The following is a 13,435-nucleotide window of genomic DNA, read 5'->3' on the forward strand; positions in this document are numbered from 1 at the left end:
AGGGTGCCTCTTTTGTCGCGACTTCCGGTCCAACAGCAAAGTCATGACAGTTGGATTCTTTCAACTTATTCGATCCCAACTTCGAGTATTATTAATGAAGAAGATCCGACCCAATAAGAAGATCAAGATCAAATCCAATAAGAATAGAAAGATCTCTGTAGATTCTCTAATTTAGGAATACACTGATGAAATTTAGGATTTCATATATGTGATTAGATTATAGCTAAATTAGCTCATACAGCTGTAGATCTTGTAACTATTAGGAAAGTTTGCTGTTAGGAATGTATAACGGCTAATTGGCCAAGTAGTCTATATATATATTCACCTGTAACTATTATACAAAAGATTCAATACAGTACATATAATTTCATCTCTTTCTGTCTCTAAAAATAATAACAATCAAACAAGTTAAGCAGCAAATAAAGATACAGATGCGCGCATTGCGTTATAACCTAATTAAATTAAGTAAGTTTCTACATATCACGAAGGAAATTAAAAGGCACACAAATTCGATGGAAACAAATTAAGTTTTGTAAATTTGGTCATTTAGATATGATCGCAAGAATTGAAATTAATATCCTCAAGCAATATATATATCATTTGCTTTGGCCTGGATGAGCTTCCATGTCATCTCAACATGCCGCATCTCCGTCAAAGTTGTACCTATTGCAAATCTGAGCACAAACATCCCATCCACCTTTGCATGCGTCATGAATGCCTGGCCGCTATTGTTCACGGCATCGAGAAGCCTCTGGTTAATACTCAATGCATTATCTCCTTCAAATCTCGGTTTGAGACGGAAACATACCAAGGCGAACTTTCTTGGCACCACCACCTCAAACCGCTTGTCCATTGAAACCATTTTCTCAAATTGTTTAGCCATTGCCACATCGCTTCGTATATGCTCCACAAGGTTAATAATTCCATACCTGCAATCAATATCGTTTCTTGGTTATTCGCTCGATCGCATTCTTACACAGTAGAATAGCAACATCGATCCTCATAATTTATATATGTACTCACTAAAGAATAAAGATTATGGAATATTAATTGTTCTAGCTAGCTAGCTAGGAGTTAGAGACTTAGAGTTATATATATGTATTTAATTACCTTCTAATTACCACCCAAAGCTTTATGGCTCGGAAGCGCCTGCTCAGTGCAATCTGCCAATCCTTGTAGTCCACCACCTCATTTGTTTCGCTGGCTTTGTTCCTTAGGTACTCGGGATTAGTGGAGAGTGAATCGACTAATGCACTTGGCGTCTGGACCCACAAACAACAGCAATCCATGTTGGTCAAGAACCACTTGTGCGGATTCATGCTGATTGAGTCGGCCAGTTCAACCCCATCAAAGTAATGCCTGAATTCTGGGCATACTGCAGCACTACCAGCATAAGCTGCATCTACATGGTACCAAGCACCAAACTTATTTGCCACCTTACCGATTTCTCTTATAGGATCCACTGCTCCCACGGCGGTGGTCCCCACTGTCGCACAGACATAGATCGGCAACAAGCCCTTTGCCACATCAGCCTCCATAGCAGCTTGCAGGCTATGTGGTGTCAGTGAGTAGCATGACGCAGCTGATGTTGGGATTGTGCGGAAGTTTTTTGGTGGAATTCCGACAATCCTTACTGCCTTTTGAACTGTCGAGTGTGTTTGATCAGAAGCATAGACAACAAGCTTACTAATTGCATCATGTCCGACCTTGCTCAGTGCACCATCCCGTGCAGCGACCAAGGTACAAACCACGGCCTCGCATGTGCTGCCGTGCAAGACACCACCACCCCCTTTGCCACCTGAGAAAAGAAAGCAAGGTGGCAGCTTAAGCAATTTTGCCATCCAGTCCATCACGATGTTCTCGAGTTCGGTTGCTGCTGGAGATGATATCCAATTGAACCCGACAACATTAAGACCCGAGCATAGCATCTCGCCTAAGAAGCCTGCTGTGCTTGCATTAGCCTGGAAGTATGCATAAAAGTTGGGGCTTTGCCAATGAGTGAGTCCTGGTAAGATATTATGGTGAATATCTTCCAAGATAGTTTCGATCGGCTCAGAAAATAGAGGAGCTTGTTTTGGTAGTAGCTTGGAAAGATAGCCTGGTTTAACTTGACTTTGCACCGGGCGATTCTCGACAGTACGATAGTAGTCGGCTATGAAATCAATGACTGCATGTGATTCATCAGAGAATTCAGTTGGGTCTAATGGGTGGAAGATGTTAAGTGGTAGGCTACCCATTATTAGAAGCTAGCTAGCTAGCTAGGTTTTAATATATATCAGAAGAAGACGAAGATGAACGAAGAGATTAAGGAGAATAACAAGTAGAGTATAAGAGGTTATTTAATTTGTGGCCTGGAACTGCAGCTCAGAAAACTTGTATTTATAGTATGAAGCAGCGTGATTTTCATTTTCTCCTGTTTCCATGGTACTGGAGCGCCTATTAATTATTCTCCCAGCAGGACAGTTGAAAAGTTGAAAAGTTGAAAGTAGAATTAAACTTCCTCGAATTTCAGCATTTTGAGTGGTAATAATGGATGACTCCAGTTCCACTAACTGAAGATGAAATAAGTCAATAAGGTTGTTAATTATATGATAGAAGGTGGTGGGTATGAGGCGACTGATGTGGGAGAAGACCTTGAATTAATTGCACACAACGCAAGTGTTCATGTGCACTTGCAAGAATAGTTGTGGACCAATATTTCCGCATTGACGAGTGGGGATTGCCTACTGCTACTGGTCATCTTTCGAAACGAAATTAACAAGTGTGGAAATTTTAGTCGACAGCCTCGAATTTTGAGTTTATATCTGCACCGTTGGATCTACTTTGCAATTGACACGAATATTAAGAAAATCTCATATATTTCATCCCAGATTAATTAGATAATTGGATTGGATTAATTCTGATCAGACGGTTCATATCAAAACTCAAAATTAGAGTTACTTAAGATCAGAGGATTCGAACTCCTCCTACGTACCCATGCATTATTCTATTTCATTTTTATTAGAAGTAGAAGTTTAGCGGTAAAAATGTACACCAACTCAATTTCATTTTTTTTTATTTTATTTTGACAATTCAATTCAACTCAAATTAATTTCTTATTCGTTTGGTTGGAATGGAATATCTAGTCCATTCTATTCTTTCCAACCAAACGTGTTCTACAAGATCGATCCAGGATATATAACATGCATGTTATAATTAGTATATAAGTTTGCATCATGGGTTATTACTGGTAACGGATTTGTTCACTAGTGGAGAATGTACAATTAGTGTCGTCTTAAAAAGCCGACACTAATACTTTAGTATCAGTCGTTTACAAAAAGCCAACACTAATAATATTAGTGCCGGTTGTTTATAAATAGTCGACACTAATAGTTAAGTATTAGTGTCGGTTGTTTATAAATAGTCGACACTAATAGTTAAGTATTAGTGTCGGTTGTTTATAAATAGGCGACACTAATGTATTAGTGTCAGTTGTTTATAAATAGCCGACACTAATAGTTAAGTATTAGTGTCGGTTGTTTATAAAGAGGCGACACTAATGTATTAGTGTCAGTTGTTTATAAATAGCCGGCACTAATAGTTAAGTATTAGTGTCGGTTGTTTATAAAGAGGCGACACTAATGTATTAGTGTCGGTTGTTTATAAATAGCCGACACTAATAGTTAAGTATTAGTGTCGGCTATTTATAAACAACCGACACTAATACATTAGTGTCGCCTATTTATAAATAGCCGATACTAATAGTTAAGTATTAGTGTTGATTGTTTATAAATAGCCTACACTAATACATTAGTGTCGCCTATTTATAAATAGCCGACACTAAAGCTGAAAAAATTTCATTTTAAGTCCCACGCACCTCTTTCACAACACACGCTTAGGGTTTAAAACACAGCCTCCTTTCTCTCTCCGCACATCTCTCCCGCTCGAAAAAACCTAGCTGCCCCTCTCTCTTGAGCGTTCACTTCACTTCACGCTTCTCTCCGATCTGATCTTCTCAAACCTAGCCGCTTCTTCTAAGCGAATACTAGAAGATGGCGCTGTTTCATTTCGTCAACTGTGCTCTCTCGCTACACCACCTCTCTCTCGCAACAATGCCTTTTCTTGCATAATCCATCTATAAGAGTGTTAAAGGTCACGACATCAGGTTCATACCCTTTACACATCATGTCATGTAAAAAATCCACTGTTGTCTCAATTTCACCATTCTTGTGTAATCCATCTATAAGAATGTAATAGGTTACGACATCAGGCTGATGCCCTTTAGAAATCATGTCATGTAGATAATCCATTGCCTTCTCAATTTCAACTTTCTTGCACAACCCATTTATAAGAATAACGATAAATGAGCAATTTGGATGATATTTTATTTAGTGAGTGTTATTTGTAAATTATGATGAATTATTTGATATATCTTTGTTTTATATATAGTTCAGCAAAAATATATGAGCATCCCAGAACAAAAAATTTCATTTTTGAAATTTTCTATGATTTATAGTGAATTTTTGAATTTTTTTTTTTTAAAAAAGCATTAGTGTAGGCTATTTATTAAAAAGCCGACACTAATAAATATTAGTGTTGGCTATTTATTAAAAAGTCGACACTAATAAGTTATTAGTGTCGGCTATTTATTAAATGGCCGACACTAATACTTATTAGTGTCGGCTTTTTAATAAATAGCCAATACTAAAAGTTAGTATTAGTGTCAGCTATTTAATAAATAGCCAACACTAATGCCTTACTTTTAGTGTCGGCTATTTACAAAGTATTAGTATCAGTCCGATTAGTGTCGCCTAATATCCGACACTAATACTCATAAATAGCCGACACTAATTCCAAGTTCTTCACTAGTGGTTTGATTCGTATATATTAAAACAAAGAAAGAATATATATCTATGTTTTTTTTTAATTTGAAAATAAATTTACCGGAACATATATATATGCCTAATCCCTAGGGAATATTAATTGTTGCCAGTCAAATACGCGACATGTCGTGAAAATGGTTGTCAATAATTAATTGTTCGAATCATTAAAGTTTCTTGCATTGAATTAATTTAATAGATAGTAAAACCCGTTGAAGCTTTCTAGCTAATATAATTCTCAACTTTTGAAAGAGTAAACAATTGCGGACAGCAAATTACATACATGCATGCAATGCATGATGCATGATAGAAGCTAATTAATTAGCAGAAAGAAAGTAAGTAAGACTAGTCAACGCGCTAGCAGCAGGACTTGTGTGGCACGAGTCAAGACTCAAGAGAATATACCCTATATAGGCCTATGCCTATGACTATGAGGGCCCACTCCAGCTTGAATAGAACTCCAGAGTCATTGTCGTCAGTTACTTTGTGAATCAAGTTGGCACAAGGAATCTTCAATTCTTTTCTGGCTAAAGAAATAAAGCCATGCAGACCAGACCAGAGAGCTTTTTTACCAAAGTTGAGTAGTCAAGTGCTGCCTGAATTTTATTATTCACAATTTTCTCTCATAGTTTAATTATTTATTATCATTATTCACTATGTGCGGTCCCCAGTCATTTGTTTAGAAATTAAGCCTATTTTATCAGTTTTTGTTAGAATATATCATGAGGGACATTAATTAATTAATTGTGGCATTTTTATATATATATAATTTTAGATACTTTTAACTGAGTCAAGTATCTCCAAATATTTGGATGAAGTTCTATATATTTAATTTACTTCAAAAAAAAAGAAAAGAAAAAGAAAAAGAAAAAGAAAAAGTGAAGTCGTTGTACTAGGGACATCCATTAGCAACCGTGTAATTCACTTGGTATTAATTTGGTCATGATTTTTTCGTTATGTTTCTTCTTTGAACATGTGTTAATTAACACGTTGCAACTTTATATATATTTCTAAGGAAATGGAATTTAATTTGTTGAGAAATCTTATCTTAGTTCTGTAGTTCTCACAAAAGAAAAGGAAAATTGGTTAATTAAGTTCGTTTAAGAAAAGAATACCTCTAATTTAAGTTGTTTATAAACATGTATAATTAATGGAAATAAGTCTGCAGTTATTCCTTGGAAATAACATAAACCTGTTATTCCGATTCCTAATTAATTGTTAGTCTTTGTTGAAATTCGTACATAAAAACTTATTTCGTTGAGACTATATTTGTGCATTAAAAAATGAATAATTATATGAACCCCCACTCCCATCCTCTCATCATCTCCCCATCTCTTAAATAGATTTTAGAGGTGGATTTTTTTTTCAATGTTGTCCACATTTTTCACGATCTATGAGAAATTTTGCGAATCTAAAACCACGAACGTATTCTACTCAATTTTATCTTTCAAATGATGACATACTTTTGGGCTCATCGTCACACAAGTATTTATACATCATCGTGTAAATATTTATCTCCAATCGTGGACCCCGCATCTCCTCATCAATATCCCCCTATCTTTTAATTATATTTTAACTTCCATAAACTAACTTAACTAACTAGTTTAATTAAATTTATTCAAAACACTGTTGTCTACCAAGTTTAATTAAATTCATAAGTATAAATACTTGGAATATAATAAACTAATACCTGCAAATTAAGATATTAATACTTGCATGTCTAACTTGATATGACTATATGAGGGACCACTCAAACGACATAGGGAGAAAAATCATACACGTTTTTAGAGGTGAATTTTTTTTTTCAATGTCATCCAAATTTCTCACAATTTATGAGGAATTTTGCGAATCTAAAATCACAAACGTATTCTACGCAATTTTATCTTTCAAATGAGATCCATGATGACATACTTTCGAGCTCATCGTCACACAAGTATTTATACCTCATCGTGCAAGTATTTATACCTATACTTGTAAGTATTTATCCCCAATCGTGGACCCCGCATCTCCGCATCAACCTTCTCCAATCGTCCCTACGTCAACTTTTCTCTAACAAAAGTAGTTGATCACATAGGTATAAATACTTCAGTGCATATGTATAAATACTTGTAATACTTGACATTAATACTTTTAAATGTCAGCAGTATCATATGTGGAAAGTACTAGGTATAAATACTTAAATGACGAGATATAAATACTTGTGTGACGACGAGCTTGAAAGTATGTTATCATGGATCTCATTTGAAAGATAAAATTGCATAGAATATGTTCGTGGTTTTATATTCGCAACATTCCTTTTAAATCGTGAGAAATGTGGACGAGATTAAATAAATAAAATTGGCAGGATAATGGGGGGATGAGAGTGGGGGGACAATTATTATGACCCTTAAAAAATTGGGTAATTATAATGAATAATTATATGAATCTCCCCACTCCCATCTCCTCATCACCCCCCTCCCCCCAATCTCTTAAACATATTTTAGAGGTGTGTTTTTTCTCCTTTTTTCAATGTCATCCACATTTCTCACGATATATTAGGAATTTTGCGAATCTAAAACAACGAACGTATTCTACGCAATTTTATCTTTCAAATGAGATCCATGATGACATACTTTCGGGCTTATCATCACACAAGTATTTATGTCTCATCGTCCAAGTATTTATACCTATACTTGTAAGTATTTATCCCCAATCGTGAATTCCGCATTTCCCCATCATCCCCCCATCTCTTAAACATATTTTAACTTCCATAAACTAACTTAACTAACTAGTTTAATTAAATTTATTCAAAACACTCTGGTCTTCTAAATTTAATTAAATTCATAGGTATAAATACTTGGAAGATAATAAATCAATACTTGTAAACTAAGATATTAATATTTGCATGTTTAACTTGATATGACTATATGGGGGGACCACTCAAACTACATGGAAAGAAGAATCATACATGTTTTTAGAGGTTTTTTTTTTCTTTTTTCAACGTCGTCCACATTTCTCACTATCTATGAGGAATTTTGCGAAACTAAAACTATGAATGTATTCTACGCAATTTTATCTTTAAAATGAGATCTATGATGACATACTTTCGGGCTCACCGTCACACAAGTATTTGTACCTCATCGTACAAGTATTTATACATATACTTGTAAGTATTTATCCCCAATCGTCCAGATCAACCTTCCCCAATCGTCTCTGCGTCAACATTTCTCTAACAAAAATAGTTGACCACATAGGTATAAATACTTAAGTGCATAGGTATAAATACTTGTAATACTTGATATTAATATTTTTAAATGTCAACAGTGTCATATGTGAAAAATACTAGGTATAAATATGAAGGGAGGGAATGGAAAGGAACAAAAAAATTTCGTTGAATCGTGTTTGGTTGATAAAATTATGTCGGAGGTGAAGGGTTTAACCTTGTATTATTATAATTAATAGAATTGATTCCCCTTTTAAATTGGAGTGTAACGGATGGAAAGAAATTTTGTTACAAATATTTTTAGAAAAAAAATGACACAAATGTCTAACCCTATATCTTTCTCATACAAGATTTTTTCCTCAAATCTACAACAGTCACCGAATTCTTATTAACCTTCTAAATTTTAATCAACCGAACAAGAAATAAGACAGAAAGTTAAATTTATTTTCTCTCATTAATCATCCAAACACGAAAAGGTTAAATATGTTAATCTTTCTTTTTATTCCATTCCATTCCCTTTTATTATTTACCTCTCATTTCTTCCTCTACTCTCCATCCAAACAAGGTGTAAAGGGGGATAGCTAGGCAGTCCCTAAAAAATTTAAACGGTTAGAATCGGAATAATTATTTCTAAAGAATAAACATCAGATTTATTTCCATAATTAATACGTGTGCGGCCCAAGAAATTACTGCTAGAGCTTCACTTACGAATATACCCTCCGTCACTTTCCATCTCCAAATAAACATTTATTTTAGTCAAAATGAATATATACTTGGGTCCGCAAAGTCAAAAAGGAAAAAAAATAAAAAATAAAAAGTTGAAAAGGACCCGTAATAGTTATTATGTGTTTTGACGAATGTAAAAAAAATATAGTAAAAAATAATTTTTAATTTGAAACTAATTTGTTGAATATTTAAGAATGCCAAATAATCTCAGCAAAAAATAAACATTTGTTTCGACTGAAATCATATTTATTTATTCTTTTTTGTGATGATTTTTTTTTAGTTTATTTTTCAGTAAAGATTAATTAGATATCAAGCCATCTAATTATTTAATGTCTAAAAGAGAGACTCTTATTTGGGTTTCGAACCTGTGACCTCTCCACACGAAGAATATTGTTTTTGCCACTAGATCAAAGGCTAGTTCGAACTCTTTATTTATTTATTTATTTATTTCTATTTTGTTTATTTCTTTAGCTTTTCATTCCTTTATTTAGGCTTATGCTTTGCAATTCTAAATAAAATGTGACATAGACACATCTTGTGTCACCGTAAATAAAATTTGAGGACTTGACCTCACTTTTTCTTAAAAAAAGGCACACAATTACTTTATAAATACATTTCAACAGAATTTTGTACGTAGTAGTATTTGACAATATATAGAGTTTTATATGTGAATTTGGTGATAATAGAAACTGAAATGAGGCCCTAATTCATAAATGCACATGATTTCATGTAGCTAGGCTCAATTTATCAAAAGCGAAGAGATTCTAAATATTTTCCAACATACTATTGCACACGTAAATATTGAATTTATCATTTAGTTTTATTATAAAATTTTGAAGAGATTAATTTTAAATTATAATTTAGAGTAGATATGTCCATATTTGTTATTTAATGCTATATAAAGCTCGTGACTATGTATTTTGATCACATAATTATAAAGTATAAAAAGCTTAATTGTGATCTATTAGTTTTGATTATCATATAATAATCAATCATAAATGAGTCTCCATTTTATTAATTAGCCAGTTGAATAGAATTAACACTGAACTTGCTGTAAAGGTATTGTCTTTTTTTTTGTTTTGCATAAAATTTAAGTACGTGTTTATTTGTGAGTGAAGCTATGTACTATACATAGCGTATGTTGGCCCGTGCTATAGACTTAAATTTTCAGTTTGAAAATTTTAACAGTCAATCCGAATCGTTCAATATGAATATGTACTTGTAAACTAAATTTTACATTTTTTGAATTAGTTTACTATATTTTTAGATGAGTAGATTACCACTTAATCTGAAAATTTTGGACCATTTAAAAACAATAATTTTACAAAAATTAATAAATAAACAGTACAAAAAAATATAAAATTTAGTTTACAAGTACATATTCACATGAATTTCATATTAAACTGTTGAAATCAATCGTTATAATTTTGAAAACAATTATATTGATTAGTACGGATACCATAACATGACTCTTTTATTTTACAGCGGCTGCAAAGAAATTTTATTATTAAAAAAGTGGTATAGCCTCACTCTTTATTTGCTGTATTGCAACCAACTTTGAAGACCATTTATTTAACTATATCTAGAGTATTAATTATGAGTTTGATTAATATAACATCAGTGTCATTTTAACTTATAACACACCAACTCTAAAATGAATGTATTAAAATTAACTTAAAAACTCACACATTTGACCGCTTGACTTAATACTAAATAAATTCAAAAAGTTATAAATTTTGCATGTAAATGCACAACTAATGAAGTAGATCAGTTTAAACGGTTTGGATTCACTGTTTGAAGTCGATTTGATAGGTTTTAGAGTTGGTGTTATATAGGCTAAAATGACACTGATGTTATATTAGCCAAACTCATTAATTATACCTCTCGATATTGGTGATTATACATGACCATTAATGAGTCACTAATTTTGCTAAAATCACGTGGTAAATGTATTTCAACATAATTTTGTTCCTAATATTTAATATATCTATTCTTTTAGCGCAAACAAAGTTATGACCGTGATGTTAATGATATATATCTAAAAAATATATATTAATTTTCGTTATTATACCACGAAAAATAAGACCACTATTCATTAAAATTATAATAAGAAGCACAAAATGTGTTGTAAATAAATTTAACACATATCTGTGCGTAATAGTTGAGGTTTGTATATATTTTAGCACAAAAATATTTTATAACCATATGTTTTTAAAATATTTAAAGTTTATCTTTCGGTTTGAATTATTATATGTGAACTGGGAATCAGATCATAGTTGACGTATTAACGCACATAACACGTTGTACGAAAGTTGTTATGATTGTTGATTTAACTTTTAACGGCTAGTTTTTACCGCGATAGATTAAAGCATACCACGATATATATATATATATATATATATAATCATTTCGGGCTTGAATATATTTTATATTTTATTTATATATTAAAAAAAATAAAAAAAATTTGAGATATCTCTGTTGGTAAAAAAACTGATAGGCTAAAATATATTAATTCTGGATCGTTTGAGAAAAGATTTGGTATGATCGCACAATCTCATTGAATTCTGATAAGACCATCACTAGATCTATATATATATACTAGTATCGTACCCGTGCGTTGCGACGGGGACATATTATAAAATTGAATAAAATATGAAAAGATTTTCTTATTGATATTCATATAGAATTAAGAAAAAAAAATAAGGCAAATAATAAATAACAGTAAAACAAACAATGAAACAACAATAAATGAAAAAAAAGGGTCAAATATAACATGAAAAACATTGTCATTGATCCAATTTGATGTAGTCCAACATTTCTGAAAATGAACAAATAAAATATGAAAAATAGATTATAATTGTTCAAATTGAAAAACTATATTTTTTGCTGCTAGAAATGTAATTGTTTAAATCTTAGAAATGTCAAATTGTTCAAATATAATTGTTTAAATCTTAGAAATGTTAAATTAATATGGTTCATATCTTATTCCTCGCTCAAGACCTGATAAACTATATTTTTTGCTGCTTGATAGGTATAATTATGTATGCTTAGCCTACAAAATAGTATCTTAATCCTAATTATTGAAAGCATACAAAAGACTTCGATTTTAAAATGCCACAGTAAAAGCATGATTCAAAAGATTTACTGCACCAATGTAGTGCGGTGCCTGCTGGTACTGAGAGTTTGATCTTGCTGCTGATCATGTGGTCCATTATACCTGTATGCAGGCCTGCCATGAACTGGATTCGGGTTCCATACCCAAACTGGTTATAACCACCACTGAATCCATAATCAGCACCTGGAAACCCGTTAACTTGAAAACTCAACATAGGAAACAACTCGAATGTCCCAAACCCAAAACTGTAACCCCCTCCCCAATTCACATTGTGGAACAGATTTAGGTTCGGGTTCTGGTTCGGTTCAAGTTGTGCTACAGTTGGCAGTCTCTGACCAGTTGACCTATGTGGGATCTCGACTCCAGGTATGGGTTTCGACCATGGATCAGTAGGGTTCTTACCACGCCCATATAGAGGAACAAGCTTTTCTTCTTCCACCAAAGCCTTGCAAACTGGGCATTCAGGATATCGGGTATGGACCTGTAACCACTTGATTTATTAGAAAGACTAATCTCAAAATTTATCAGTTCTCTAATCTCAAAATTTGAAGAAGAATTATCCTTTCTATCCCACCTATATTACCTACCTTGATTTGCCAAACTATGCACAGTTTGAAGAGTGACATCTAATCTTGGACAAGTCTGAGTTGAACTGAATACCAATTTGAATGCAATTTGCATGAGCTCAAAGGTTTGCAGAGACAAAGAAACCTTGGCTTTATCAACTACAATTCCACAATTAGGACATAGATAATCTAGGATAATCTGATGTAACTCAATAAAAATCTAACCATCAATTGATACTAACATTTTATGACCCAAGATACATATCCAACTGGATTGACTTGAACTTCAAAAGACTTAAAACAACCTAAAAACACACAGACACACAAGAGCATACCAAGAGAGAAGGACCTGAGCAGTAGCCTCTTCATAGCCGGTGGTCCCGTTGATCTGGCCAGAGAAGAACAAGCCCTCAATTTTCTTGGTCATGAGAGATCTGGAGGATTGGTATGCTGGTAAATAATCATATTCCACGGCATATGCCGGTCGCAGCATCCACCAGAAATAATGCAGGGTGATTGTAATCATCTGAAATTTAATGACCGGGGGGGGGGGGGGGGGGGGGGAGGGGACACTGAGATTTGGGGGTGTAATTCAACACAATGTAAATATTTTTTTATTTTTTTTATTTTTTGAACTTCTGAACTTTTGTAAATAATTTTCTTATATCAATGAATAGTCGGGAACACTGATTCCTGACCTTCAAAAAAAAACATCTAAATTGATCGGAATACACCCAGCAGGCCAAGTGCCCGGTACCACAATAGCAGTTGCAATTTCATTTTAAATTAATTTTAATTAGTAATTATGTTGATTTATTTTAAAAGAAAGGGTAAAATTGCCATGTTGTGCATGATCCGCTTGTGAAACTTGGTTTCTGCTTGCCTGAAGAACTAAGGATATTTCAAGGTCAAATGCAATATATTGGAAAATGGATGCATAATCACACAACCAAGTATTCATTTAGGC

General features: G+C 33.2%; 2 protein-coding genes across 2 annotated transcripts; both read right to left on the reverse strand.

Moving 5' to 3' along the window:
* Window positions 1-356: 356 nt before the first annotated feature.
* LOC144565764 (tyrosine decarboxylase 1-like) lies at window positions 357-2,304 on the reverse strand. The gene is made up of 2 exons (XM_078315589.1): window positions 1,111-2,304; window positions 357-929 (listed from the first exon to the last, which is right to left on the reverse strand). Exons 1-2 carry the CDS (start codon window positions 2,235-2,237, stop codon window positions 581-583), a joined length of 1,476 nt encoding a protein of 491 aa, XP_078171715.1. The 5' UTR covers window positions 2,238-2,304; the 3' UTR covers window positions 357-580.
* A 35-nt stretch (window positions 2,305-2,339) lies between these two features.
* LOC144565487 (uncharacterized) lies at window positions 2,340-12,996 on the reverse strand. The gene is made up of 4 exons (XM_078315255.1): window positions 12,818-12,996; window positions 12,005-12,383; window positions 5,265-5,386; window positions 2,340-2,552 (listed from the first exon to the last, which is right to left on the reverse strand). Exons 1-4 carry the CDS (start codon window positions 12,992-12,994, stop codon window positions 2,340-2,342), a joined length of 891 nt encoding a protein of 296 aa, XP_078171381.1. The 5' UTR covers window positions 12,995-12,996.
* Between the last annotated feature and the right edge of the window lie 439 nt (window positions 12,997-13,435).

Source organism: Carex rostrata, chromosome 14 (assembly GCF_964058835.1).
Source record: "Carex rostrata chromosome 14, lpCarRost1.2, whole genome shotgun sequence".
Lineage (NCBI taxonomy): Eukaryota > Viridiplantae > Streptophyta > Magnoliopsida > Poales > Cyperaceae > Carex > Carex rostrata.

What these genes read in the sequence shown, in the direction of transcription:
- LOC144565764 (XM_078315589.1), bottom strand. Translation starts at nt 2,237, where the DNA reads ATGGGTAGCCTACCACTTAACATCTTCCACCCATTAGACCCAACTGAA. An exon ending in CTTTGGGTGGTAATTAGAAG is followed by an intron (nt 930 to 1,110) that starts GTAATTAAATAC and finishes TATTGATTGCAG; the next exon opens with GTATGGAATTATTAACCTTG.
- LOC144565487 (XM_078315255.1), bottom strand. Translation starts at nt 12,994, where the DNA reads ATGATTACAATCACCCTGCATTATTTCTGGTGGATGCTGCGACCGGCA. An exon ending in ATGAAGAGGCTACTGCTCAG is followed by an intron (nt 12,384 to 12,817) that starts GTCCTTCTCTCT and finishes AAGTGGTTACAG; the next exon opens with GTCCATACCCGATATCCTGA. An exon ending in TAGGCATAGGCCTATATAGG is followed by an intron (nt 2,553 to 5,264) that starts GTATATTCTCTT and finishes TTTCATCTTCAG; the next exon opens with TTAGTGGAACTGGAGTCATC.